Raw genomic sequence first — 25,948 nt, 5'->3', positions numbered from 1 at the left:
ATATTATATTTATTAAATGTTAGATCAGTCCAGCTGCTTTCTTATCTGAGAAACTTTATGCTCATAACCATCAGCAGAGCCTTCAGAAGCTAACTGACTTCAGCTTTAAAAACCCACATTTCCCTCCCATATGTTCCCATCAGAAATAAATGTGTTTATGGTTGGGATTTATGATATAAACACTATATAACATAAATTGGTCAAAACTCAGGGTTCCTGCAGGTCCTTAAAAAGTCTTAAAAGGCATTGAATTCTTCAAAATAAAACTAAGGCCTTAATTGGTAATAAAATGTCTTAAATCAGTCTTTTTTAAAACATCATAAATAGGATTATTTTTATTATGATGTATTTTTGTAATCTGAATAAAATGTTGTTGTTTTTTTAAATAACGGCTCGCCATTATGGGTTCCGTCCCGATAGCGGAACCAATAAAGCGTTGTTGCGGGGGGGACATTTGGGAGATGCTCCTTTAACTTTTTGTCTGGAAAATCTGAGCAAGTGTAAATGTAACTAGGGCTGCAACTAACGATTATTTTAAAAATCGATGAATCGGACGATTATTTTTTCGATTAATCGATGAATCGGACAAAAAATATTTTTTATATTAACCTCTTTATTCCAAAATAAACATTATAGACAGAACAAACAAGCACACAAGTACAGGTTGCTCATTAACTGTCCTGGTGCAATATGAAAAATAAATGTTTGTGTTAAAACTACGCAAACTTACATGAGAAATGTAGCTGTACATCCACAAAATATAGGCTACTTTGTTTCATAAAGCGCAAAAAAAGACATTTTTGTTTTTAAAAGCCTCTAAGGGGTTCAAACAATAGGCCCCCCCATTTCAACAAATGAGTTTTTTTAGATTAGAAGAGTTCTGCCTTTTAAGACAGGAAAGTATAGCAGTTAAAGTTGCTACTTGAGAAAATACTGAACCATAGAGATAAAAATAGCCCTGTGATTCAAATTATAAATTGTATTTGGAATAAAAATGAGAGAACTAGGGGTGCTAAAAAACACATCCTCCAAAGACAGATATTTACATGGGAATGTGGCAGATAATTAATTGACATATTACTGATCTTGCTGGATTTTATTCTGCTTTACTCCCATAAATTGCAGGATCATCTTTACTTTATCTTTGCCAGAAGATTTAAACTTTAAAAGCCTTGCCCTCATTATTTGCAAGTTAATTTATTTATAAAGTAAATATAAACGCTGCTTAAGCTAATTCAAATGAAATTAAAAGTAAAATAAGTAGCCAACCTTATCACTGTCTGTAACCTACTAACACGGTAAGGAAAGCATCAGATGAGCTACCTGAGAAACTAACGTTACGTTTCCCCACTTTAAAACCAAACAAACATGGTGGTTCCGTGCCATGTTAATTTCTTTTGAAAAAAGTTGCATGTTATCACTTTTTTCGCTTTACAAAGCGCAGGCTATTTTAATTATTGTGATCAATTTGCGCCGTCAATCCCGGTGCATGCGCGCTTCATTTGCAGTCTGGACGCTGAGGCTCTGACTGAGAGGGACTCCTGCGGGAAAACGCGGTTGGGGTGGGGGAGGCGCCCCACGGCAGAGTAGGAACGATGCATGCTTTCACGTAAGAGTCTCCAAAAGCCGCCAGTGACACCGAAAAAAGTCGCCAGATTTGTCGCTAGTCGCTTTTTTGAAAAATTGTCGCTGGAGAGGTCTGAAAAGTCGCGGAGTTGGCAACACTGCACCTGCGGCGCTGACTCGCTCTGCCGTATTTTTTTTTCTTCCTCTTTCAGTCAAGAGGCAGTGATGACGGCGCGGCAGATGACGCAATAATCGCGCGACACAACTAATCGATGATGAAATTCGTTGCCACCGCTTTTAAAAGTCGATTTTTATCGATTTTATCGATTCGTTGTTGCAGCCCTAAATGTAACCAAAATTGTCTCCAGCCAAGAGTTTTCTCCATGGCTAAAACCAGGGAACATACATGAGGCTTAGTGGATTTAGTGCAAGAAGTCATTCAAGCTCAGAACGATGGGAATTAAGGCAGTGGAGTCGCACATGCGAAGCACGAAACACAAAGCGTCAAAATGGAGTTACAGAGAAACAGCCGGTATTTCTCAGTTTAGTTCCACCCTTGTCTCTGCAACGCCTCCACTTATCACCAAATCAAATATACTAAGAAAACCATACAAAGAAAAATAGCTGCTAAAAAGACTTAGCACTGGTTATGTTGGGGCTTTAAAACTCATTTGTTTTGTTCCCTGCTAAAACAACGTTTGTGAATTCAGTTAAATAATTGTTCAAATATATCTGTCATTTGTGTGTTTTTAACTTTCTTCCTGTATGGGAAGCGGAAGCTTTTCAACATTTGAAACATTAGTGCAGTGGTTTATGTTAAAATAAACCTTCGGGTTAAGTTGGAGCAAGCAGGTTTTTCTCGTGTTTCTTGTGAATTTGGTCTTAAATTTTTATTTCAAATGGCATTAAAAAGTCTTTAAAAGTCTTGAATTTAACTTTCCTTATGCTGTAGGAAGCCTGAAACTAAATTAGATATATGTATAACTGCAGTTCTGGTGAGTCAGAGTAACTGTTTGGATATGAGGGAACTTTCAGATAGTTAAATTAACTGAATAAATATTTAAATGGCTTGCCATACTGACACGAAGGCTAAGTGGGCAACAGCAGGTGGAAAACTGACCGTATTCAGTGTGAAGGTACCTTAAAGGCGGGTTATCGTCCTGCAGCAGTATGACGCAGATATTTCAGATTTCTGCCCAATATTGAAGCGTGGTCTGCGCAATGTTATTCCACGCCACAACGCCAGAGGGCCAATCAGGAGCTAGCTGTGGGTCTAGATACGGCCGAGGAAGTGGGGGGAAGTTTGTGCGACAACGGAGGGACATGAGGGCCAAAAAGAAAAAGGGTCCCAGCGAAGTTAGCCATCCTGTGAACAGGATGGAAATGAACGTGACGTCACAAACACTGACAGAACATCACAACGTTTCTGTGATCTTATCTGATGCTCCTAAATAAAACCCCAAACAAACATGGCCGCCCACCTACAGTCTGGCTTCAGAAACAATTCTTCCTTTTTAAACTTTTTCCCAGAAACATTCACTAAGTTTGGTTTAATGTTTCACAGCAAACTGCATGTTTAACACTAGAACTCCCAATGAACGCCAGCAGTGATGATGTCATCAACTGAAAGGGTTCTACTGTAAACCTTAAAACAGGTCCTCCTGTCTGCGGCGGGGGGGGGGGGGGATCTGCTTTACCTGCGACGTCTTTTTACACATTAAGTCAATGATTCGTCACTCTATCAGTCCTGATGTTTAGGATTGTTTAACTGCTCTAGAACCTATGAGGTGAAGAAGTGACAGGGCGTCCCTCCATCATGACGCCCTGCGCAGAGCGCCATGTCTAACGGTCTCTCTCTATCCCGCCTCAGTCTGATGTGTGAGAAGAGGATCTTTGAGACGGTGAACAGCGTCCGCCACCCGTTCCTGGTCAACCTGTTCGCCTGCTTCCAGACGTCGGAACATGTGTGCTTCGTCATGGAGTACGCGGCGGGAGGCGACCTGATGATGCACATCCACGCCGACGTGTTCTCCGAGCCCCGCGCCGTGTGAGTGACCCCGGCCTCTGGCCGATCGCCGCCTCAGCTGCGGCTGTGACCTCTGACCTCTGCTGCTCTGCTCTCTTCCAGGTTTTATGCCGCTTGTGTTGTTTTGGGATTACAGTTTTTACACGACAACAAGATTGTGTACAGGTAGGTCCTTCAGATTACGGTCCTTCAGATTACCGTCCTTCAGATTACCGTCCTTTAGATTACGGTCCTTCAGATTACCGTCCTTTAGATTACGGTCCTTCAGATTACCGTCCTTTAGATTACGGTCCTTCAGATTACCGTCCTTTAGATTACGGTCCTTCAGATTACCGTCCTTTAGATTACGGTCCTTCAGATTACCGTCCTTTAGATTACCGTCCTTTAGATTACGGTCCTTCAGATTACCGTCCTTCAGATTACCGTCCTTTAGATTACGGTCCTTCAGATTACCGTCCTTTAGATTACGGTCCTTCAGATTACCGTCCTTTAGATTACCGTCCTTTAGATTACCGTCCTTCAGATTACCGTCCTTCAGATTACCGTCCTTCAGATTACCGTCCTTCAGATTACCGTCCTTCAGATTACCGTCCTTCAGATTACCGTCCTTTAGATTACCGTCCTTTAGATTACCGTCCTTCAGATTACCGTCCTTCAGATTACCGTCCTTCAGATTACCGTCCTTCAGATTACCGTCCTTCAGATTACCGTCCTTTAGATTACCGTCCTTTAGATTACCGTCCTTTAGATTACCGTCCTTCAGATTACCGTCCTTCAGATTACTGTCCTTCAGATTAAGCCGGACGTATATTGTGCATTTTTTTTGCCCTTTTTTGGGCAACTTTCCAGTCGTGCAAGAATTTTCAGATCAGGTCGATATTTGCAATGAGTGAAATGGAGTTCTTTCTGTCAAACTGACAGACCGTAGTAGCCACATTAGCTCAGCCATGTCTTTGTCCAAATACGTCGTCTCCTTTACTTTTTAGGGCTTTCAGCACTAAATTGCCCAGTAGTGCCGGTCTATTCCCCGGCTTCTGGATAGACGAGTCCCAGTAGAGCCATCTCACTGCGGAGCTGAGTCCCACCTGGTTTTTAGACGTACAGTGAGAGCAGGTAGATCGCATCGAGTCGGGTTGCACAGTGTGGGAACAAACATCGTGAGCTGAGAACTTTTAAACCCTGCAGTTTCATCGTACAGTTTGAGCTGTAGCTGCGTAAAATGATTAAAAAAATCGCAGTTTATGCCCGTCTTCAGTGTCCTTCAGCGTCAAATTCTTACCATTAATTTTTGCAGACAAATGCTCATTTTCCAATCTATTCTTTATAAATAATTGAAAGAAAATATTTTCTTTGTGCAAATAATAATTTTTTCATGTGAGAACTGAATTCCGTGTCACTGAAGGAGCGAGGAGACCTGGGAGATACCGGGAGTCCTGCTCTCACAGCTGATTAAAGCGTGTTTCCCAGGGCCACCAATAGGGGGCAGTGTCTGTAAAGACAAGGCAAACATTTCCTGAAAGAAGGACAAAGAGCAAGAGACTGATGAAATGAAATGATGAAATCAACTGCAGAGATGGCCGTGTCTTTGTCAGGCTCTAAAATAGAAAAGGCAAAGTTTTCAGATGTGAGAATAAGAGTTAAACAGAATGAAGGCGTTTCCGCCGCAGACATCAGGAACATGGTGGACCCACCTGGTTTTTAGACGTACAGTGTGAGCAGGTAGATCGCATCAGAGCGTCGGGTCGCACGGTGTGAGCTGTAGGTGCGTGCAAAGATTAAAATAATCTCAGTGTAAGCCCCGCTTTACCGTCCTTCAGATTACCATCCGTTTTACGGGATTTAATTTTTGATTTTTCAACATCTGTAAAAGTTTAGAATTAAAATACTTAGTTTGTGGTTTAAATGTTTTATTCTTCCGTCCTTCTGTGGTTCCTTTCCTCCTTCCATCTTTCATGTCCTTTCTTCCTTACCCCCTTTCTTCCTCCCATTTCTTCTTTCTGGTCTTCCATCCATACTTCCTTCCTTCCTTCCTTCCTTCCTTCCTTCCTTCCTTCCTTCCTTCCTTCCTTCCTTCCTTCCTTCCTTCGTTCCTTCCTTCCTTCCTTCCTTCCTTCCTTCCTTCCTTCCTATCTATCCAGGTGTTTCCTGCCTTCCTTTGTAATTTTTTTCCTACGTTTCCTTCTTGTCTTCCTTCCTTCTTTCCTTTCTATCTTTTATTCTTCCTCCTCCCTCCCTGTCTTTAATCCGGGGCTGTTTCCTTATTTTGGCCCTGTTAGGTTTCCGTAGCTCTGGTCTGTAGAACAGGGAGATAAAAATGTGTTGATGTAAACGAACCTAATGTGACCATCAGGGATCTGAAGCTGGACAATCTGCTCCTGGACACGGAGGGATACGTCAAGATCGCTGACTTCGGCCTCTGCAAAGAAGGTAGAGTGAACTCTGGACGCTTCGGTAGATTTTCTCCCGCTTCGATCTGCTGAGCCGCCGTTCTCTGCTTTCAGGAATGGGTTTCAGGGATCGCACCAGCACGTTCTGCGGCACGCCTGAGTTCCTGGCGCCAGAGGTTTTAACGGAGACGTCGTACACCCGCGCCGTGGACTGGTGGGGGCTGGGCGTCCTCATCTTTGAGATGCTGGTTGGGGAGGTGAGCCGCTGACTCCCAGCAGACTCCTCTGACTTCCCAGTAAACACCCATTTTACTGTTTTTTTTTTTTTTTTTTTTCCTTCCAGTCGCCGTTTCCCGGCGACGACGAGGAGGAAGTGTTTGACAGCATCGTCAACGACGAAGTTCGCTACCCGCGCTTCCTTTCCACTGAGGCCATCTCCATCATGAGGAGGGTGGGTAGCAGAACTCTTTCTGCCTCTTGTCTCCCGCAGCATGCTGCTGCCTCCACCGTGTTTACACTAGAACTCCTAACGCCATCATTTAGACCGTTCTTAGATCGTAAAGGGAAACAACTTTATTTACATTAATCATATGTTGCTCATGTTAGCTGACTTTCCTGTTTCTATATTTCCTTCATTTTCACAGTTTATGTTCTTAACAAAATAAAAACATAAACAATAGATTATGGTTCATTTGACCTCGATCTTAGAAATGCTTCAACATATCGATGGTAGCGATTCAGGCGGAGACGGAGAGATGGATGATGATCGGATCAGTGACCAATCAGACGATAGTGAATCTTTTGTTCACTTATTTAGACCATAAATAATAATAATAGCCTACAGCCTTTAAAATATATATTAGACCTGTTTTAAGGTTTACAGTAGAACCCTTTCAGTTGATGACATCATCACTGCTGGCGTTCATTGGGAGTTCTAGTGTTAAACATGCAGTTTGCTGTGAAACATTAAACCAAACTTAGTGAATGTTTCTGGGAAAAAGTTTAAAAAGGAAGAATTGTTTCTGAAGCCAGACTGTCGGTGGGCGGCCATGTTTGTAACTTCATTTAATCAGAAACGTGCTTCGGTGTGCGGTCACTAGTGAACACCACCCATTTAAGGACGCCTTAACGCTGGTTCATACTCAGAAACCAGGACGTCTGCGTGTGTCGCAGTGAACGCAGACAGGAGGCCTCTGATTGGTCAATTCTCCATCCCCTCTACTCTATGCGTATTTCCTGTTTGGTTCCTTACCGGCTTGTTTTGTTTGTCTGACCGCCATTGTGGAAAACGACTGATAAAGATGTAGCAGCTGGAAGAGCGAGGTGCGCGAGAACGCTGGGACCCTTTTTCCTCCTGGATCTCCGCTCTTTTTGGCCCTCATGTCCCTCCGTTTGCCTCCGCTTCCTCACTGCCTCGGCCGTATCTAGACCCAGAGCTAGTTCCTGATTGGCCCTCTGGCGTTGTGGCGTGGAATCACGTAGCGCAGACCACGCTTCAATATTGGGCATAAATAAAAAATATCGGCGTCATACCTGCGACGCGCTGGGTTTGCGGATAACCAGCCCTTTAGTCCTCGACATGTCTGACCCGGGTTCGAATCCGGCCTGTAATGCCGCATGTCTCTCCCTCTCTCTCATTCCCTCTTTCCAGTAAAAAAAAACGAGCCACTAGTGCCTTAAAAACTCAATAAAATAAAATAAAATCCCTTCGTTTTGTTCCTATATCAGTATCTAGGTATATATACAAAATAAATAAAACGTTAAGTACAGCCGGTACTACATTATCTAAACTTAATCATCTTAAATCAACATTTATCTCAAAATCAATAAAGGCTCTATTATATGTTTAAAAACATGCTGTTGATTCTGTTTATAAATCAAGTTACACTACAAGTTATATAACCTGCTGGAAATTAATTTGGAAAAAAGGTGAAAAGTTAATAAGCCTCGTTAACAATAATATTTAGGTTTAGAAACTAAAAATGTGTCAGTATCATGAAGGCACTCAGCAGGTTTATTCATGAATTTTTTATCAAAGCACTTTTGTTATTTTGCTTAATATATACGGGCGTTTCTTGTTACATTAACATTCATTTTTACCATCACAATATCCATATTTTTTGAATGTTAAAGGTAATAAAGTCTTGTACTGGATTTCAGTAACACTATTGGTTTCACGGAGTGAGCTATAAAAGGTTAAACTAGAAGTTATCTGATTTTAGTTTCATTTTTTTTGAGCTACTGGTTCTGAGTTTTTTCTTCTGTCTAAACTTGTTTAATTTATGAAATTAAAAATGTTTCTCTGGATGTAAATCCTCTGTGGGGGAAATGCGCCCTCTAGTGGCCACCGACAGAAGCGAATAAAGTTTCTGTTTTTATAAATGTTCTTAGCTGCTGAGGAGGAGCCCGGAGCGCCGCCTGGGAGCAGGAGAGAGAGACGCAGACGAAGTGAAGAAACATCTATTCTTCAGGGTAAGAGACGAGAAAAAAGGAAAACATTATTTTTAGTTAACGTCTAATGAAACGGGAAGCTAACGGCCGCCGTCTGCACCCACAGAACGTGGACTGGGAGGGGCTGCTGGCCAAGAAGGTGAAGCCGCCGTTCGTGCCGACCATCCAGGGCGCCAACGACGTCAGCAACTTCGATGACGAATTTACCTCAGAGGCTCCGATTTTAACCCCCCCCAGAGAACCTCGACACCTGAGCTCAGAGGAGCAGAACCTGTTTTCTGACTTTGACTACATCGCTGACTGGTGTTAGCTCCGCCCATCGTCATCAGAGACTCACTGTGAACCGAGCAGCCCGGCGGTGACGGTTTCCTGCCCGACATGATGAGAGAACGAAGCTCATTGGTCCCTGAGCCTCCAAACTGTGCCATTGACCACGTCATCTACTCGGACCTGTTGCTTTTTTAATCTGTGAGATCTTTTTAAAAAAATCTAAAAGAATGTGGTTGGATGGAAGCTTCCTGCACAGATCGTTGCCGTGTCCGTTGACTGACCACTGAGAATGTTTTACAAATAGACTGAGAAGGCGGCTCCAGTACAATCACAATATGCAGTGTGGCTGTCTTTTTTATTTTTATCCTGTACAGATATTCAGTCACATATTTGATGTTCTATTTTATGTAAAGCCCTTAGCATGGATCATATCTGAATCTGGTGTCGAGTGTTACCTTCTTCTCCGGTCGGTTCGGCTACAGCAGACATCTTGACTACTACGGCTGCTTCCTCACTTGAAAAACGAAGAAATATGCGAGCCCGTTCAAAACATTTCCCCCCGAAACCTCCATGTATGGGGAGAAATTTGTTCCAATATTGTTAGAAGCAAAAAAAAAAAAAAACAGTTTTGGTTAAAACGTTTTAGTTGAATGTTATAGATTTTATTTCCCCCTCCAAAAAATCTTTTTTAGTTTTTCTTTCAAGGAGATTTAAATCTTATTTTTTCTTATCTTGTGTTTCATAGACCAATAGAGCAGAGCAGACTCATTCCTATTGGTCCACACAGATCAACCAGAAACCGTAGAGTCCAACCAAACCTTCCCCTCCAAAAAGAAACAAAAAACTATAACGTTAATCCAGCTTCTAAATTACTCAAAATTGTTTCTTCAAATTTCCATTAATGACATTTTCTTTCGATAATATTGAATCAAATTTCTCTTTTCTCCAAAAACGCTTTGGAGGAAAGCGTTGAACTCTGCAGCCACTAGAGGGCAGCACAGTTCAATTAAAAGTTTGGTTTCTATAATTCCTAATGATACCTCAGTGCGCACCAAACCTGCGCATTTACACTTTTATCAAACGAAGAAATATGCGAGCCCGTTCAAAACACTTCCCTTAGAAACCTCCATGTATGGGGAGAAATTTGTTCCAAAATTGTTAGAAGCATAAAAAAAAAGTTTTGGTTAAAACGTTTTACAGTTGAATTTTAGTGATTTTATTTCCCCCTCCAAAAAATCTTTTTTAGTTTTTCTTTCAGGGAGATTTGAATCTTTTTTTTTAATTCTTCACCCATTACATTTCTGGGTGTTTCATGGACCAATAGAGCAGAGCAGACTCATTCCTATTGGTCCACACAGATCAACCAGAAACCGTAGAGCCCAACCAAACCTTCCCCTCCAAAAAGAAACGAAAAACTATAATGTTAATCCAGCTTCTAAATTACTCAAAATTGTTTCTTCAAATTTCTATTAATGAAATTTTCTTTCAATAATATTGAATCAAATTTCTCTGGAGGAAAGCGTTGAATTCTGCAGCCACTAGAGGGCAGCACAGTTAAATTAAAAGTTTTGTTTCTATAATTCCTAATGATACCTCAGTGCACACCAAACCTGCGCATTTACACTTTTATCAAACGAAGAAATATGCGAGCCCGTTCAAAACACTTCCCCCAGAAACCTCCATGTATGGGGAGAAATTTGTTCCAATATTAGAAGCAAAAAACAAATAAAAAAAAAGTTTTGGTTAAAACGTTTTACAGTTGAATTTTATAGATTTTATTTTCCCTTCGGGGAGATTTTAATCTTGTTTTTTTTATTCTTCACCCATTACATTTCTGGGTGTTTCATGGACCAATAGAGCAGAGCAGACTCATTCCTATTGGTCCACACAGATCAACCAGAAACCGTAGAGCCCAACCAAACCTTCCCCTCCAAAAAGAAACAAAAACGGTAAAAATATTAACCCAACTTCTGATTAAACTATAAATTACTCATAAAAATTTTCAAATTTCCATTAATGAAATTTTCTTTCAATAATATTGGATCAAATTTCTGCTTTGGAGGAAAGCGTTGCACTCTGCAGCCACTAGAGGGCAGCACAGTTAAATTAAAAGTTTGGTTTCTATAATTCCTAATGATACCTCAGCGCACACCAAACCTGCGCATTTACACTTTTATCAGACGACACTACATCTAGTTTATTTTAAATCCAGTGCTTCCTACAGAAATCTGTTTTTTTGTTTTTCCAGCAGTTTGCATGTTTCAACCTGCGTATGAATCACTACGGGGGGGGGGGGGGTATATTTTACACGCATACTGTATGTAAACAGGTAAACTGAAAGCACTAATTTGATCAATAGTTTATCTACATTTCTTAATTATGAACATAGATTGTAAAAAGTGTTTTTTTTTTAATGTGCATGTTTCCAGAACCGCTGTCGGACTGTACGGACGGTACCAACGACCCGAATCACATGTTTTCATTCATCCTGGTGTAAAATGTTCAGGACGTCTCTGCAGTCGCTGTTACAGATTAAACGTTTGTAATGTTGGTTTGTTTCACTGCTGAGCTGAGTAATCCAGACGGTTAATTATATCTTCTAAACTGTTTTATTTTTGTAGAACAAACCACAAATTGAAAATCTTCTATTCTTAAATTACTTGAGACATTTCAAACAAAATAGAACCTGGCAAATGTTCTACAAAACGAAGTGCTCAGTATGAAAAAAAGCCTAAAACTGCAAGCGTCACATTTTTTTAATCCTCCCACTTGGACATATATACATGGTAGAGTGTATATATACAGTCAAATGAAATACTGCAAAGTACAGGCGGTTCGTTTAAGCCCTGGAATGTTTGCTGTGTCCCTGTCCGCCTCCAGAAAGGCTTCATCTGACCAAAACAAACGGGTTTGCATCGTAAACCAACGTAAAAACGGAACAGCAGAGGAAAAGGAGGCGGAGGCTGCTTCACAGCTGAGGCAGTTTGTCCACAGGCGTGTCGAACTTGAAGTCCGGAGGGAAAAGTTCTGCTGCGCGCGGATAGATGAGTCTGTAGGACTGTCTGATGGTGACGTCGGCGACGCCGGCGATGTCGCCAATTTCTGGGGAAGAAGGACAGAGAGTTTACAGAGCGGACAGGATCCAAAACCGCAGAGGGAGACTTTTTACGCTACAGGTTTGGTTCCTCATGGACGCCTGTCCTGCAGGTTTAAGGTGTTTCCTTTTTGCATCATTCAGGTGATGATCAACAGGTTTCTGCAGACCAGGAGCAATAACCCCCAGATTCCACATCCTCCGTCTCCGCCCCGCCCACCTACGTCATGCGGAGGACTTGTCTGTCATGTTAACCAATGAGCACTGTTCCACATCCGCCGCCAATCCTTCAAACTTCACCATCTACCTACAGCAAAATATGGAGCACAGCTACACTCCTGATCAAAATCTTAAGACCAGTCAAAAAATGGCAAGAATTTGCATTTTGCACTATTGGCCCCATGACTGAGGGCCCTCGTCTGGCTGGTACTGCTGCAGTTCGCCTGCACAACGCCTGCCTGACAAAGGAGTTCTTCCAAGAGAATAACACCTCTCGTTTGGACCATCCTGCATGTTCCCCCGATCTAAACCTTATTGAGAACATTTGGGGATGGATGGCGAGGGAAGTTTACAAAAATGGACATCAGTTCCAGACTGTGGATGCCCTTCATGAAGCCATCTTCAACACTTGGAGCAACGTTCCCACCAGCCTCCTGGAAACACTGGCATCCAGCATGCCTAAACGACTGAAGTCATTAACAAGAACGGTGGAGCTGCTCATTACTGAGTCCTTTTTTTGACACTTTGATTTCTGTTTTGGGGGGTTTTCGGGTTTTTTTTTTTTGAGCTATGGTCTTAAACTTTTGATCAGCTGGGAAAAAAATCATCTTTGAGTGTAAATGCAGTTTTCAATTAATTCCCCGCTCAAAAGTTTTTGTCTCTTACACTGATTTTTTCTTTTAACATTGTGAAGCAAAATGCTAAATCTTGCAATTTTTTGACTGGTCTTAAGATTTTGATCAGGAGTGTATTTTTAGCTCCGGTCCAGATCCGCATTTGCAATCACAACAATCAGGAAAAGAACAACAAGGAAAAAGAACGGAGAGAAAATCCGGTTTGTCAAATTAAAATATAGTGACGACAGATCGATAACTACAAATTAGAGCATAATTCTTATATATTCCCCAAAACTGAGACGGTTTAATTAAATGATTGGATGCAAACCATCGGTTCTTCACCAGACCAGGAAGCAGATTTCTCATCTCCATCAGAAACATTATTTTATACCGAGAGGCTTAAGTTTCATCAAATTCAGTCAAAATCTCCAAGAGCGAATCTGAAAACTTCAAAATAAGGATGAAGAGATGCTGAGTTTGGTAACGGAGAACAAACCAATTCTGTATGATCAAAGTTCTCCCTGTTTCATAAATCCACAACAAGAAAATATTTGAGCAGAAATGGCTGATGATTTGTTTTAATGTCATTAAATTAAGCGTTAATTTCTGCATATGTTGCTCCTATAAATGTAATGATATCGTACGTGTTCTCGAGTCAAAGGAAGTCTGAGCGGAGCAAGACGGGAGGAACAGTGGAGGCTGTAGGCTTTGCCCCGGCGGTCTGGAGCGGGGCGGGGGATGTGGGATTTTGGGGTAACGCTGCTCCTCAGGGTCGCCTGTCCTGCAGGTTTAAGGTGTTTCCTTGTTGCATCATTCCCACCAGAGAAGAAGAGATGATCAACAGGTTTCTGCAGCACCTGACTGCAGATGAGGAGCCCTGATCTGGTTTAGGCGCTGGAACAGAAACATGTAGAACATGCTCTGCACTGGTGGCTAACAGTTAGCGCTGCCTTTCAAAAAAACAAAAGATGCAACAATAGATTAAAAGGTTTTGAGTAACTTTATTCGCGCTCTTTTGATGCCATTTATTGTTCATAAGCTGAGAAGAAATTCGAGGTATGAACAGGTAAAGAGATCTGCGAATCACAAAGCTGCCGTAGGTACCACATCTGCTCGGGGCCCCGCCCCTTCTTATGACATCGACATATGGCAACAAACTGCATCGCACACGTTTCTTAAGAATCTTATCTCTTCCTGGACTCTCAACATATTATTTTAAAGCTCATCTCGTATCTAAAGTAACTGAAAGTAGAAAACAATGATTCTCAGTCTGAAAGGAAAGTCCTGCTCTAAGACAGACTGAGCTCTGCTATTTAACAAGGAGACACTAAAAGTCTCAGTTTATATTTACTATTTTTATTAAGATCTGAGGGCAGAGGAGGACAAATGAAAAATCTTAAAAAAATGAGTTTCATAGAGATTTTAGACAAATAAAACAGTTATTCTACTTGGAGAAAATGAATGGTTGTTGATTACACAAAGTTAAAAGTAGTGTAGCTTAATATGGCTAACTGAGCGAGCTAAAAGAGGCTAACCTGTTAGCCACAGCGCTACCCAGCCCTTTATATCACGGTCTAACAGATTTATTTCAGTTTTGTTATCGATCAGGTAAAACTTCGGTCATTAGACGCGCTAACGGACGCTGTGTGATGTTATTGTCGTTGCCTGGGCAACCACTGTTTTACATGATGTGGCAACGTTCAGCCAGTCATGTAGAGTAACGTCACTGACAGGAAGCAGGACCCGAGCAGATATAAACCTTTGAAAGGAGTCAGCTGACTGTAAGGCGGTGAGGCGGTCTGCTTGCGCGTTCTTTTCCATCGGAGAACCGCGCCACAGATGAACCGCGCTGAGCCCTACTGATGAACTAGTACTAGATTTAGAGCGGTTCGGTTGTGTCGCTGGTCGGACTCGTTTTTCTGGAAGAAGAACTCCCTTGTTTGCTCATGCTCGGTGCTCGAAGTTCTGGTAAAACGTGTCGTAGTTCTGCTCCAGCAGCAGGATTCGCCCACCACCACCTTACGACGGCCGACTGAATTTCAAACATGTTCGATTTTCTCCTGACCTTCTGATTCCTGATTGGGGGGGTGATCGTTAGAGGCTGATCGCTTCTCGTTACCCTACATGATGCACCATCAGGCTGAAAGTCAGGCTGATTGAAGAATTCTCAAACGACTGGATCGTCCCGAATCGGTCCGAAAAGGTAAAAAATAAAATAAAAACGTACAGCGGATGTTCGGCTTTAGCTCCTGAAAACAGGAAGCTTTTCCACCTCTATGCTTCCTTTTAGAGGGAAGCTTCAAGGTCCGGTTGTTTTGCTCCGACCTGAGAAGTCGACTATAAACCGAGGAGGGTTTTAATCTTTGAACCAAATTACGCTTCATTGATGTAAAATCATATTCTAATCAGAGCACATCAAAGGTGTTCTGTTCCATCATCATCATGTGCTTCTCCCAGCAGCGCCCTCTCACCTTTCTGGGTCTTCTTCTCGGCAGACGCCTGGGAGGCCATGTAAATGGCCGCGGCGGCCACTGAGATGGGGCTCCTGCCCGGAACCAGGTCCAGCTCCACGGCCTTCCTGGCGATGAACGTCGCCGCCATCTGGACCTGCTTGGGTAAGCCCAGGTTGGAGCAGAAGCGGGACATGAAGTCGCCCGTGGTGATGAGGTCCACGCTGGTCTCCAGCGCTTTCAGGATGAGCTTGAAGCACCTGCCGATCTCCTTCTTGGAGATCCTGGAGACGGCGCAGATCTCTGGAAGAAAGAGCAGAGAGATCAGTTCCTCTCAGCCCTAACAGATGTTTTTTTATCGGCTGCAAACTAATGAAAGGATTTAGTTTACAGTCCTGGTCCTTCAACAGCCAGAAAAAAAAAAAAAAAGACAAGATGGCGGCTTCTCTGGAGGCGTTTCAGGATCTGCTTTAATCACCATCCAGATGTTGTTTTCCTCTCAAAAACAATATTTTTGCTTTATAATCTGGTGTTTCTGTGTTCAGACCTTTGAAGGTTCTGGGAACCCCCTCCTGTCTGCAGGCGATGTAGAGGCAGGCTGAGGCGATGGCGTCGTTGGCTCGCCCCTTCAGACTCTTCTGCTCATAAACCTGCTTGAACAGGTTGTTGGTTCTGTCCTGAGAAGAAAAGAAGCAACGGTTCACAATCACACTGCTGGTGTTCTGTCAGACCAGCATACCTAAAGTCAATACGCATGGGCAAGACGTCAGATCTGCATTTATATAGTTTACAAAGGAAATAATAACTAATTTAATGTTCTTAGAAATCATTTTAATGCCATCAACGCCATCAAGTCCCCATGACTCTTATTTATATATATATATATATATATATCCGCCTCAAGCTTATTTTCCAAACACACTGCTTTACAATGAACAGGAAGCAGTTCTGCACAACCATGCAGAATCAGTTATATCTGATGAAATTGTTTTTATAAACGTTTCAATGAATTTTAATGTCAATTAAGTCCTTAATTTAAAAAAATAACTAATTACTTTAATTAACTTTTTTATGACCTACGGAAACCCAGGTCTATCCCTTTAGTTTTGTACGAATAATAGACTTTAAACTACCTCGACAGACGTGTCGAGGAAATGTACAAAAAACCCAAAACAATTTAAGGTTAGATCACCATACGCTTCAAAAAACACCAAAAAGTAAGTAATTAAATAGATTTTTGTACATGACTAAAGTGATACACGCCCGCTGAGGCAGTTTGAAGTCTATTTTTTGTACAAAACTAAAGGGATAAAATGGTATTGACTGTGGGTATGCTGGTCTGACGGGTATGCTCATCTGACAGAACATCGGTCTGGAAGAAGGAGGCCACAGCTTAACGTACGACGATGTTTCTGGGCAGGTTGATGCGGTCGGCCATGGTGCTGATCTCCTTGAAGGCGTTCAGCATGGCCCGGTCCGAGCTGCTCATGGTCCGGCGGTTCTGATACTTGGAGTTGCCGAATTCGTCGAAGCTGGCCGCGCCCGTTCCTTTGCTGATCATGGTGGTCAGGTCTCCTCCGTTCAGCAGCGGGTTCTGGGCGTCTCCCACTCTGGATGGATCTTTCAGAGCTTTCTCGTTAGAAAACGTCCTCCACTCTGAGCCCACATCGATCACCCGGTCGCCTGAGGACAGATCAACCGCACAGAGGTAAAAAAAAAAAAAAAAAGTCTAATTAAAAGCTGGTTCTGACCCGTCCAGATAGACGATCAGTTATCAAAGAAAAGCAGCAGCAGGAAACTTCAACAGAGAGAAGCTCAGGCTGAGCTCAGGCTCAGAAACTAGAACCTGCTGTGGCCACCAGGGGGCGCCAAATATACAGAAAACTAATGTTTGGAATCACATGTTTATGAAGATGTACGGAGAAGATAAAATTATTTCTTATATTGTGAAAACTTTGTGAAACTTCAAATTCCATCAATTCTGCATCAATTAAGCCTGAAATCATGATTAATCAATTACAAAAAAATTTAACATTCATACTTTAAACTACTAACAGTTCTAAGCAGAAAATATGTTTTGATTTATATAGTTCTTTAATAATAACTGCAGGTCGATAAAAAGTAATAATTAAAGTTAACTGCCGCCTCTTGACCTGCTTGTAGAACAATCTGGAATGTATCAGTTTAACACCCCAGATACAGCCACGCCGAATCAACCCAGATACAGCCACGCCGAAACACCCGGGATACAGCCACGCCGAAACACCCGGGATACAGCCGCGCCGAAACACCCGGGATACAGCCGCGCCGAAACACCCGGGATACAGCCGCGCCGAAACACCCGGGATACAGCCGCGCCGAAACACCCGGGATACAGCCGCGCCGAAACACCCGGGATACAGCCGCGCCGAAACACCCGGGATACAGCCGCGCCGAAACAACCCGGGATACAGCCGCGCCGAAACACCCGGGATACAGCCGCGCCGAAACACCCGGGATACAGCCGCGCCGAAACACCCGGGATACAGCCGCGCCGAAACACCCGGGATACAGCCGCGCCGAAACACCCGGGATACAGCCGCGCCGAAACAACCCGGGATACAGCCGCGCCGAAACAACCCGGCTGTGATACAGCCGCGCCGAAACAACCCGGCTGTGATACAGCCGCGCCGAAACAACCCGGGATACAGCCACGCCGAAACACCCGGGATACAGCCGCGCCGAAACAACCCGGGATACAGCCGCGCCGAAACACCCGGGATACAGCCGCGCCGAAACAACCCGGGATACAGCCGCGCCGAAACACCCAGGATACAGCCACGCCAAAACAACTTGGGATACAGCCACGCCAAAACAACTTGGGATACAGCCGCGCCGAAACACCCGGGATACAGCCGCGCCAAATCAACCCAGATACAGCCACGCCGAAACACCCGGGATACAGCCGCGCCGAAACACCCAGGATACAGCCGCGCCAAATCAACCCAGATACAGCCACGCCGAAACACCCGGGATACAGCCGCGCCAAAACACCCCAGGATACAGCCGCGCCGAAACACCCCAGGATACAGCCGCGCCGAAACACCCCAGGATACAGCCGCGCCGAAACACCCCAGGATACAGCCGCGCCGAAACACCCCAGGATACAGCCGCGCCGAAACACCCCAGGATACAGCCGCGCCGAAACACCCCAGGATACAGCCGCGCCGAAACACCCCAGGATACAGCCGCGCCGAAACACCCCAGGATACAGCCGCGCCGAAACACCCCAGGATACAGCCGCGCCGAAACACCCCAGGATACAGCCGCGCCGAAACACCCCAGGATACAGCCGCGCCGAAACACCCCAGGATACAGTCGCACATTTATTTCTCACTATTGCCGCTGACAGATACTGTTAGTTTGGATGTGACATTATTTCATAAACTAAATTTAAAAGGTCTTTCTGTTAAATGCTGAGGAAATCCCATATGGAAAACTAAAGTTAAAACAGTCGACTTCCCCTAAAAGTTATATAAAACTAAGTGTTTTTGTGGATTAAACCATTTCTTTGAAGAACGTCCATATAGAAATGTTGAAATTATGTAAAAGATATTTTTGTTTCCCATCTGGACCTTTTCCAACCTCACGGCTCAGGATCCCGTCATCCTTTAACCTTAAAAAGCTCAAACTGCAGTTTATTTAACCACAATTCCCCTCATGTGAGCTGAAAATAAAGAAATCCTCCCTTTATTGCATTTCACGCTTCCTGGATGTCCAGTCTGACAGGAAGGAGGCGTTCAGGCTCCACTGCTGGTTCTATAAACACCTGAACCAGACAGGGCCCCCTGTTCCCACTGGGATAATTAAGCAGAAGATGGTGCAATAATCTGTCCAACATTACCTCATGCTAACCTGCTCATCTGGATCCCTTTAGGTTTTAATCCTCACCTCTTTAATGATTGAATCCTTTTATGAAATGATCTACAGATATGGAAATGCAGCCGACCAGGAAATAAAAGTGACCGAAGACGTGAAGGTTTCTCCTCTCATGACTCTCTGCCTGATTTTAATCCAGTTTCTCTTTGACATGGGGGAGCTAGTCTTTCATCAGCGATCCGCCGTCGCGTCTCTTCTCCCCACTGACCTGCTCGCCGTAGAGGGAGCTCATTAAAGCAGAACTCTGCATTCCCAGCGGCTCAGCCCTGTGGGCTGGGCTTCATTTCATGCAACTGGTGCCTGAGCTTCAACAGAAAACAGTCCACTAGAAACGGTCATAAGAAAACTAAGTTTGATTTTAAACCAGGTGATGGTTGAATGTGTGAAGTCCATCCCTCCTCTTCCATCGCATCATCTCCGTCCTTCAGGGAATCAGCAACAAGTTCAGTTAAGCACAATGCTGTATTTTTTCGGTCATAGCATCTTGCTTCATGTGTCGCAGCTAATATACGCAACGGTTGAAATCAGAATCCTTTCCTTTCCCATTGAGTTGCGTCCCAGTGTTCACGGGGATGGACGTCTGTGTCTTCGGCAGGCGTAGAGCTAACAGAACTGCCAGCGTTGCGAGGCAAGGGCTCAAACATGTACGGCTGGAAGCCTTCTACACCAAACCAAGCTTCTGCCGCCCTGGCGTCCTCTTCCACAACATCTTCGTCCCCGCTTTCCTCCTCTAAATAAAAAATGGATGACAGAGGAGACTCATCCACGACCTCCGACCCTAAACTCTCCTCCTCTTGCATGTTTCCGCTGTCCATAGCGTTCCTTGACAGCGTCGTTTCTAAGTCACCAATTTAGTGCTACTTGGTCCCAATGGAATTTCCCATTGGGAACCTGCTAGCACTAAGTTGCTAACTGGTTAGCAACATGCTTCCGAGACACCGGCCACAACCAAACTTGCTTGCAAACCTTCCGCCACAACAATCCCGCCCCCTTGATAATCGACCAATCACATTCACTTTATTTACTTTATTTTCCAATACAAATTAATTTTAGATGCATGAGAGCGAGCAGCTTTTTTCTGACATGCTAGGCTTGTTTTTTATGTTGATATCAAATTTACAGTTTAAACCACATTTTAATCGTATGTGACTCAGTATTCAGAGTTTGTATCACAGCCTTTATAACCAGCTGTGTTATAATCATAACTTTTCCACACGCGGCTCAGCTGTTAGCGATATAAAAGCTTTGGTTAGAAGAGCAGACTGCAGCCTGATGTGGTTTCAGATCTGGTCAGCAGCCTTTCACAAATTCACAAATTTAGAACTTCTTATTTTTAACATTTAATAAAAAATGGATTCCATTTTGATGACAATCTGTAAAAATAAGATTTAAAAGTGGAATAAAGTAATAAAAAAAAAGGTGCATTTTTTTTTGGAGTGAAAGATGTGGACTAAAGACGAACCTACGACGAGGCCACATTCAGGACAGATCATGTCGCCTGCTCTGTAGTCCTCCACCAGTATGGCATCAGGATGGTTGGGACACTGAACTTTGGGTAAGGCCAGAGCTTCTCCACTGCAAGAAAACACCGGAAAATTATTTATGAACTTAAATAGAGGCAAAGAGATAATAAAACAATAATTTAATGTATTGATTAAAGTACTAATGATTGAAGAGCAAGTCCAAACCAGGACGCCTCCACCACCAGATCTTTAAGCTGGTAAAAGGTATTTATACCTCTGCAGGTACATCTAAAAAATGATGACAATGATGATGATATGAGGTCATCCGTGCGCCGGATTGGAGTAGTGACAGGCAGCCCGGGCCACAGGAGGCTACGCTCTACCCCTTCTATTCATTCTAGCTAATCTGAATCGTTCATCTGGAGAGCGAGATCATCTGTGGTAGCAGCACTAGACATCTTCCAGGCATGTGAAGAAAACTAGCAGCAGTTCAGCGGACAGGATGAATGAACAGTAGCCGGCTCGCGCGGATGACATCATGCACAATCCGCTTTGTTTTAAAAAAAATCTAACGGCGGATGTCTGTGGGACAGTGATTGGCCTCCATGTTCTGAATGCTCTTCAGAACGGCTCCACATGACACTAAACTCATATGGGTGAGTAGAACATGATGGAATAACCTAAAATCAAGGGCCCAATGTAAAAAAAAGGTGTTCCCCTTTAACTTGACAGTCAGCTTTTGGGAAGAGGATACGAAAAACGAAGAACGGTCTAATCAGAGCTTCCAGACGCAGGAAACAACGACAGATCCCACTGCTAAGCAGAATCATCACTGGAATCGTGCGGCGCGGTAGGGAAGCTGGGATTTTTATAAATGTCTGAATTTCCTGCTTCTGGGGGCTGACTGTAAGCAAATGACGCCGTCTGCTCAATGCGCTCTTTGTTATCTGAGAACCAAGCCAGAACCGAACAGTGCCGAGCCCTACTGATGAACTAGTACCATGTTAGCTCGGTCTGGTTCAGTTCTGCCGTTTACACTCATCACTTACCATGGTTACCGTGCTCGGACAGATCTCGGCACGGTTTCATAGAGTGGAAATGGGGCTAAAAAGTCTGATAGAACAACAAAGGGATTCCATGTTTTTTTTTTACATCTCATAAGTTTAATAATGTCTAACAAAAGATGTTTTAGTTTATTCAGTCAGCGTTTTATACAGCTGGAACAATAAAAATATAACTCATTACTGTTTTTTCTAAACGTAGCATACCTAATGCTTTATGTCATGAAAAGATCCTCAATGCAATGAAAACTGAGGGTTTTTTTTTTTATTGCTGCTTATCAATTACTGGATTATATCAATCAAATTTATATTGATTGATTATATTGAAAGTCTATTTTTCGTACAAAAACTAAAGGGATAAACGCAAATCTGACGCCTTGCGTATTGACTGCTGGTATGCTGATCTGACAGAACGTCTCTGGGTTCCTGAGTAAAACCCTTAAACCCCACACTGCTCCCCGGGGGCCACACAGTGGCAGCCCACTGCTCCCCAAGGGGAGGGGTTAAATGCAGAGAGCGAATTTCTCCAATGCGAGATTAATAGAGTTCAATTATTATTATGATAAGGGAGCCTCACTTAAATAATTTCATCGGTGCATCAGTGAGCATCGCCTGGCAGCAAACAGTAGTAAATCAGGCAGCAAGGGTTGATTTATGCAGCCTGTTTTATGAGGACAGAACTAAATCAGTGTTAGTTTGGCCTTAACCAACTTGTTGATCCTATTATCAGATAGAAAAGTTCAGTTCTCACTCTGTATTTTGCATTCTCACTCTCACTTCCCGTTTCACTCTTTAAAGGGCAAGTTACCATTTTTGATCCCTCAGTGAGGTCTAGAAGCACAAGATCTATATCCATCCATTCAGCAAAGATCCTGCTACATGGATGCACATCTTATCAGAATCAGAAATACTTAAATAATCCCAGAGGAAAATTACTTTTTATTACTTATTTTGGCATTTGACCAATCAGATGAGCCCTTGAATGATATATTACCTACTGTTAAGTTGAAAAAAACAAAACAAAAAACAGTTAACACGTCAAGAAAACAGGACAAAAAAGCTAATTGAAAAGTTAAAAAGTAAACTTAAAAAGTTAATAAGCCTAAATAACAGTTATATTTAGGTTTATAAACTAAAAAAAAGTGCCAGTATCAGCATTAATGCCTCCATGTTTATGTTCGACAAAAAAAAAAAAAAAAGTGTTCTTCATGAATTTCTTATAGAGTAACCTTTGTTATTTTTCTTAATATATTCGGGCAAGTTATTATATTGACATTCATTTTTGCCATCAAATATCCATATTCTTATAATTTTACAAAGGTAATAAGGTTTTGTCCTGGATTCCAATAACACTATTGGCTGGAAATTTAGATTTTTAAAGTATCAAGGTTTCATGGAGTCACCTATAAAGGGTTAAACAGAAGACAAATTTAACCTAATAAGTTTAGTTAAAAATGATCTAATATCCTCATTAGAAGAACTGGACCCAGTGATGCTCAGCTGCATTGATTAGTACTTTTATTAGTACTTTTACTATTCCGACTTTATTCTCTAAATAAATCCCTAGCCTAGCCCTAATACTCTGTTAAAGGCTATCCGATTATAAATCGAAAAAATTATCAACAGATGAATTGATTTGTAAAATAATCGTTTGTTCCAGATCTGGAAACAACAATCAGAGGAAGTTGAAGAGTCCAGTTTGTCATGAAGTCCATCAGAGCCTGAAAGCTGTTAGAAAAGCCAGAGGAGGTTCTTTTGTTTTTCTTCCTTTTTTCCCTCAGAATTCCCTCAGATTCCACATTTTTTTTCCTCTGCTGAGTCTAATAGTGTAAAACTTACTTTCACATTTTTATTCTTGATTTATTTTAGTGTTTCTTAAATCTAATAAAAGCTGGAGATGCTAAGCTGCATTTATTATTAGATAGAAACATGTTAATGCAGCAAAGGTCAAGCTTGGTTTGGATCATTGGAGACTAGTTAGTATATAGGTGGCTAGTTTATGTAGTTTAGAACAGCGAGATAAAGAATCGAGAATCTTACTTGAATAATTTTTAGCAGTTAGATAATATTAGCTGCTCATAGAACACTAAGTGTTTAGTTGCTATGCAACGTTTTAAATATCCTCCATTTTAACGTTTACAAACAGTCGGACTGAAACTTTTATCCTCATATTACTTTATTAATCCGCCTAAAACCAGCCGTAAAGTGAAAAACACAGAAAACAACAACGACTTCTGGCAGCATCTGATGACGAGTGCGCGAGCTAACTAGCTGTCATCAAACACAATAGACTCAACAAATCCAAAGCCATAAAGAAGATCGTTTTATTGATTCAAACCAGCAGTTTGCTACTAAACAGGAGCTAAAGATTTATATATTCCCTAAAATACGTTTTAAAGGCGTTTAATAAAACCTAAAGAGTTAGTGAAAGCGGTTACCCACCGACTCGTAGACGCCATCTTGCTTCTTGCTCTTCCCCTTGCTCAAAGAAAACAACCGGCAGAAATACCTCTATTTATAACCTGCTCTCCTCACGTGACGCACAAACTACGGCGAGGCAAGGAGGACAAATTAGATGTATTCAAAGAAATTTTTTTATTGAACTTTTCACAAAATAAACAATGTCAAAAAAGAGTCAAAATATAGTACAATGTTCATTTTTTCTCCCCCACTTCCCCCGAACAAAATAGAATAGAATAGAAGATCCCTTTATTGTCCTACAAAGGGGAAATTTTATAGAAAAAATGTCACACAAATATGAAATTACAAAAATATAACAGTATAAATGAGTATAAAAGTATAACATAATAGTGAAGAGTTAAAAGATAAAAAATTTAATACTGTACTGTAAAGCGTTTTCACAATAATGGTAATAATTATTCAATAATGGTAATAATTATTAAATAATGGTAATAATTATTCAATAATGGTAATAATTAATGGTGGCCTGTGAAATATGGTATAAATGTACTTACACACAACCACATATGGAATAAAATCTCAAGAATAATTCAGAAAAATGTTTAAAAAATGATGTAACCAACAAGAATAGCATACAAAAACAAAACAAAACCAGGTATCCAAATTTATAAATTAACAAAACAAACATCAACGGGGAAAAAATTAATATATAAATAATAATTTCAGCCAGCTCAGGAAGGAATAGACAGGGCAAAGTCTGAATATAATCAGAAAAGGGCCGCCATACCTTTAAGACGCTCGTAGACCCCTGTAAGCTAAATATAATTTTCTGGAACCTACTGAAGTGAAGAACATCTCTGATCCAAGTCTCAGATTTATTCAGTTATTTATTGCAAACACGACTATACGGAAGAGGATTAGGGCCACTGGAAAAACGAAAAAGTTAACTAATTTTTAAATTTTATTTCAGTTTAACATGGGAAAAAAGTCAGGATTCTGACTTTTTTCTCAGAATTCTGACTTTAATCTCAGAATTCTGACTTTTTTCTCAGAATTCTGACTTTAATCTCAGAATTCTGACTTTAATCTCAGAATTCTGAGATTAAAGTCAGAATTCTGAGAAAAAAGTCAGAATTCTGAGAAGAAAAAAAAAACTCTGTTTATAGAAAATGACAATAAAAGTTGTCTAAGTCTAGTCTGTGTGTATAAAGTGGACAGCAGGTGGAGCTATACAAAAGGAAAAACATCTTCCTCCCTGCACTAAAGCAATGTATGTGGTTTAAAATAGGTTTGAATCTTTGCTTCAGCAAAACTATTCACATCCTTTTTATTTGTTGTATTTTTGCATTCTGTCATATAACAGACACATTTATTAAAGTTTTGAATGAAGGTATGACATTATTTTTGATTTTATTATTATTACAGACTCAAGGTCCAATATATTGCTTATTACTGAAACTCTGGAAAGTTCTCCTTTAAGAATAACTCAACCTAAATGAAATTAGATTCTTTCAAACAATATAGTTGGGTTTGCGTCTGGACTTTGAGCCTTTCTAACTGGTAAAAATACTTTGATCTAATCTGCTCCATTGTACCTCTGGCTACAGGCGTTGGCTGCTGGAATTATGGAGTTATAAATGGAGTAATGCTTTACCAGTCTGGACAGGTTAGATAGATAGCCATGTCTCAGTGGCTTTGCCTTTGTGTCAAAGTTCAGGCTTTCAGCTTATTCAGAACATTCTCCTTGTCCTGTTGTGTTTGTTGGGATCAGAATAAGCATCACAGGAGGCTTGAATGCCAAGTAGTGCTTTCAAAGTAGGAAAATGGAAAAGCAAATAACTGGGGAACTGTAAGCCCAAATTACATGTATGATACATCATTTGATCATGAACACCTTCTAGTTTCTGAAAATATAAATTACAATTGGTGAATTGGGTGAGTAAAACACAGCCTAAACTGCATCAGTTCAAACATGACTCAAAGTTGGTGTTTTTTTCCTTCTCGA

The 25,948-nt window shown here is 41.8% G+C and overlaps 2 protein-coding genes across 2 annotated transcripts; one reads left to right on the top strand and one right to left on the bottom strand.

Moving 5' to 3' along the window:
* The first annotated feature begins 3,389 nt into the window (after positions 1–3,389).
* Positions 3,390–10,109, top strand: pkn2 (protein kinase N2). Its single transcript, XM_038302474.1, has 7 exons — positions 3,390–3,613; positions 3,695–3,757; positions 5,943–6,019; positions 6,094–6,236; positions 6,323–6,430; positions 8,371–8,451; positions 8,537–10,109. Exons 1-7 carry the CDS (start codon positions 3,405–3,407, stop codon positions 8,738–8,740), a joined length of 885 nt encoding a protein of 294 aa, XP_038158402.1. The 5' UTR covers positions 3,390–3,404; the 3' UTR covers positions 8,741–10,109.
* A 1,181-nt stretch (positions 10,110–11,290) lies between these two features.
* On the bottom strand, positions 11,291–24,055 carry gtf2b (general transcription factor IIB). Its single transcript, XM_038302473.1, has 6 exons — positions 23,965–24,055; positions 20,461–20,573; positions 16,483–16,763; positions 15,628–15,757; positions 15,102–15,383; positions 11,291–11,802 (listed from the first exon to the last, which is right to left on the bottom strand). Exons 1-6 carry the CDS (start codon positions 23,979–23,981, stop codon positions 11,669–11,671), a joined length of 957 nt encoding a protein of 318 aa, XP_038158401.1. The 5' UTR covers positions 23,982–24,055; the 3' UTR covers positions 11,291–11,668.
* Positions 24,056–25,948: the final 1,893 nt, after the last annotated feature.

This window comes from Cyprinodon tularosa, unplaced genomic scaffold (assembly GCF_016077235.1).
Source record: "Cyprinodon tularosa strain WSP-4 unplaced genomic scaffold, ASM1607723v1 ctg490, whole genome shotgun sequence".
In the NCBI taxonomy this organism is placed as follows: domain Eukaryota; kingdom Metazoa; phylum Chordata; class Actinopteri; order Cyprinodontiformes; family Cyprinodontidae; genus Cyprinodon; species Cyprinodon tularosa.
This window is presented reverse-complemented; position numbering and strand designations above follow the sequence as displayed.